The sequence below is a fragment of the Emiliania huxleyi genome (assembly GCF_000372725.1).
Source record: "Emiliania huxleyi CCMP1516 unplaced genomic scaffold EMIHUscaffold_959, whole genome shotgun sequence".
Classification (NCBI taxonomy): Eukaryota; Haptophyta; order Isochrysidales; family Noelaerhabdaceae; genus Emiliania; species Emiliania huxleyi.
This window is the reverse complement of record NW_005194885.1, coordinates 1-3,099: the sequence shown is the minus strand read 5'-3', so window position 1 is coordinate 3,099 and position 3,099 is coordinate 1. Positions and strand designations below refer to the sequence as shown.

The following is a 3,099-nucleotide window of genomic DNA, read 5'->3' as shown; positions in this document are numbered from 1 at the left end:
GATAGCCGGAGGTCGGAAAGGCCGAGCTGGAGGGGCGCTGGCGTCGCGAGCGGCGCAACCAGCGAGAGCGAAGCAATCTCGCCCACGGCCAACTCGTCCACGCCGAGCGCGCGCAGCGCCAAGTTGGCGCGGGCTGCCTCGGTCGCCGCGCTGTCGTCCGCGACGGTGGTGGCGGCCGCGAACGCTGCCTGCCGCTCGGTCTCATTCGCCCAGCCAGAGCCGGCTTGCACGAGAGCCGCCCGTCCCCCAACCGTGTGGCGGCGACCAGTACCCGTGTCGTCTTCCCCGGCACCCTCGCGGCCGCCCGCACCGCCCTGCGAGCGCCATAGCCCGCTCGCCTTGGTGCCCGCACCGCCGTCGCCGCCATCGGCCAGAGAGGCCGGCGGGGATGAGGTGGCACAGGTTTCGTGGTCGGCGCGTGTGATGAATGCCTCGAGCGCCTCGAGCGCCAAGCCGCTGACAAAAGCGTCGAGGGCGTCCTTGATCGCGCCAGGGGCGGAGGAGCCAATAGCGAAGTCCAAGGCGTGGCTGGTGGCGGCTAGTACCGCCGAACCGAGCACGTCGCCGCCGTCACTGGGCACGGCGGCATAACGGAGCCGCAAACGCGCAGGTGAGGCTGTCAGCGAGACGTGGCGAGGGGCGACGCCGAGAGCGGCTAGGGCGCACTCGGGCCGCGCCGCCGCTGTCTGGAGGCTGGTGACTGCGAGGGCCTGCGCGCTCGGGTCCAGCGCGAGGATCGCCTCCGCGTGCGCGCCCTCCAGGCTGGCTTCGATCTCCACCTCCTGGTCGAGGCCCGGTGGGCGGCAGCAATAGGCGAAGCAGGCTGTGCCGTCGTTCTCCGCGACCTGCTGCCCTTCCTGCGGCGATGCGGTGGGGCAAGCCCACCTGCTCGTCCAACCGCAGTCACACGCGTCTACCTCGCCTCGCCACTGGCGGTCGGTCGGCATCGGCGGCGTGACTGTCAGCCATGCGCGGGCTCGCAGCGAGAGCGGACCGAGAGTGGTGGAGGCGAGGATGGAGCGCTCCCCCTCCAGCGTGAGGGACAGCGCCTCGACAGAGTCTAGGCCGGCCACGGAGAGAGCGGTCAGCTCGACGTCGGCCATCCCCAGCCCGCCGAGTTCGAGGGTCGGGAGCGCCGGCAGGAGCGCAACCGGCACAAACAGCTCGTCTGGTGGCTCGGTGGCGTTGAGGGCGGGCGGCGGCTGCATCGTGAGCACGGCGACAGCCTGCGCAACGTGGGAAGCAAAGGGCGCGTGCGGAGGAGGGGCGGAGAGGGAGAGGGTGTCGGCGAGGGAGGCGGAGGCGGACTGGAAATGGGAGCCAAGCTGCCGAGTGCCTCTCGGAAGAGTCTCGGAAGCGACTCACCCGCGCCACACGGGAGGCGGCCTCGGCGCCGAGGGAGGCGTTGGATAGCGTCGAGTTGAGCCAGGAGAGGGTGGCCGCGGCGGCGTTATCGCCACCGACGCTGTCACGGCCGAGCTCCGTCCAAATAAAACCGCCCGGTGGCTCTGCCCTCGCGAGCGGGCGGGCGGCCAGCGCTGCGACTTGGGACTCTTCGAATCGTGCGAGTGCGGGGCCAAGGTCAAGCGTGATGATCAGCGCAAGCTCGTCCTTAATCAGCGAGCTGAGCGTCTGCGAGAGCAGCTGCGTCGCCAAACCTGCCACGCCCGAGAGAGGGCCGAGAGACGCGATGTTTACTGTCAGCGCAGCTCCGACTTCGGACCGTTCGAGCTTGATGCCGGCGGGCAGGCCGCTCGAACCACGGGGGGAGAGCGCCAGCACGAAATCGGCCGTGAGCTTCTCGGCCGCTACCCTCATACCACTGAGCGGCGTGAGCGCAGCGAGCTGGCCGAGGGCGCCGACTGCCTTGTCGCTGAGCCGCACACGCAATGCGCCGTCAGCAGCCGGGCCGCGATTCACGTCGACGCGGCCAATAGAGCAGTGGAAGCCACCGTCGGCGATAGCAAGGCTGTAGCGAGGCGGCTGCTGCTGTGCAGACACCGCTGTCTGCATCCCGTCCACGCGCACGCCCCAGCACGCGACCTGCTCGAGGCTCACGCTCACGGCGGACGGCACCTGCTCCCGCGTCTCGACCTGCAAGGTGACCTGGTCTGCGGTGAAGTGGGCGCCGTAGAGGAGCCGGGCGAGGGTGCCCATCGACAAGAGCTGGCGCCAACCCACAAATCAGGAAAGCGACCAGCTCGCGCCAACACACAAGGCAGTAGGCGCGGAGCAGCAAGGAGGTCCGCCGCGCCTCTCGCCTCCGTGATATGATTGTGTATTTCTCGTCGATTCTCGTGCGTAGTGCAACATAATGTGCGCGTAGCCGGACTGCAGAGGTGTGCGTGGCGCTGGGCTTTTTCTTCTTTCATTATGGCCATTTCGTGGCCGCTACCGGCAGCATCTCCCCGACCGACTTCTCAGCCGAAAAGCATGTGCAACGCTGCCCACCTCCCAAGCAAAGGCCAAGGCAGCGACAGCAAAGGCAGCGGCGCGCCGAAGTGGCAGCGCAATGCGAGCCTGCGGCAGCTCTACCGCTTCGCCTCAAAGACAGATCGCTGGCAGATGGTGGCGGGCGTTTCCGCTGTGGTTGTCTCTGGAGCAAACCAGCCGCTGCAGCTCGTCGTCTTTGGACAGCTCCTCGACTCGTTCAACCTTACCGACAAAAGTGAGGTTCAGAGACGCATCTTCTTCCTCGCAGGCATGTACGCGGCCCTCGGCGTCCAGCAGCTCATCACCATATCCATCCAGACGGCGTGCTTCACCACGGTCGCGGCGAGGCAGAGCCTCCGCATGCGCGCCGCGTACTTTGCGGCGCTCGCCCGCCGCCCCCTCTCCTTTTTCGACGGCGCGGATGCGGGCGGGCTAGCCTCGTCTGTGCTCGAGAAGACCACCGCGGTGCAGGCGGGCCTGGGCGATGACCTGGCGCAGCTTCTCCAGCGTCTCGTAGCCTTCGTCACCGGCCTTGCCTGCGCCCTCTACTTCAGCTGGCAGCTCGCGCTGGTCTCGACGGCAGCCGTGCCCCTGCTCGCCCTCTGCGTCAAGTGCGCGAGCGGCGCCTACTCGCGCGCTACAGCCGAGTCGGCGCTGCTGCTCGAC

The 3,099-nt window shown here is 68.4% G+C and overlaps 2 protein-coding genes across 2 annotated transcripts in view; one reads left to right on the top strand and one right to left on the bottom strand.

The window, feature by feature from the left end:
- The window catches only part of EMIHUDRAFT_460267 (hypothetical protein), a gene marked incomplete at its 3' end in the record, with an annotated part of 3,464 nt that extends 1,223 nt beyond the window's left edge, over positions 1-2,241 (bottom strand). The window contains exons 1-3 of the mRNA XM_005756649.1: positions 1,366-2,241; positions 918-1,202; positions 60-857 (exon numbers count right to left, since the gene is read on the bottom strand). Of these exons, the coding sequence (XP_005756706.1) occupies positions 60-857; positions 918-1,202; positions 1,366-2,157 (1,875 nt within the window). The remainder of the gene's footprint in view (positions 1-59; positions 858-917; positions 1,203-1,365) is intronic.
- A 192-nt stretch (positions 2,242-2,433) lies between these two features.
- EMIHUDRAFT_121662 (hypothetical protein) lies at positions 2,434-3,044 on the top strand (the record flags this gene model as incomplete). The annotated part of the gene is made up of 1 exon (XM_005756648.1): positions 2,434-3,044. A coding segment is annotated over one exon (611 nt), but the record flags the coding sequence as incomplete, so codon positions are not given.
- Between the last annotated feature and the right edge of the window lie 55 nt (positions 3,045-3,099).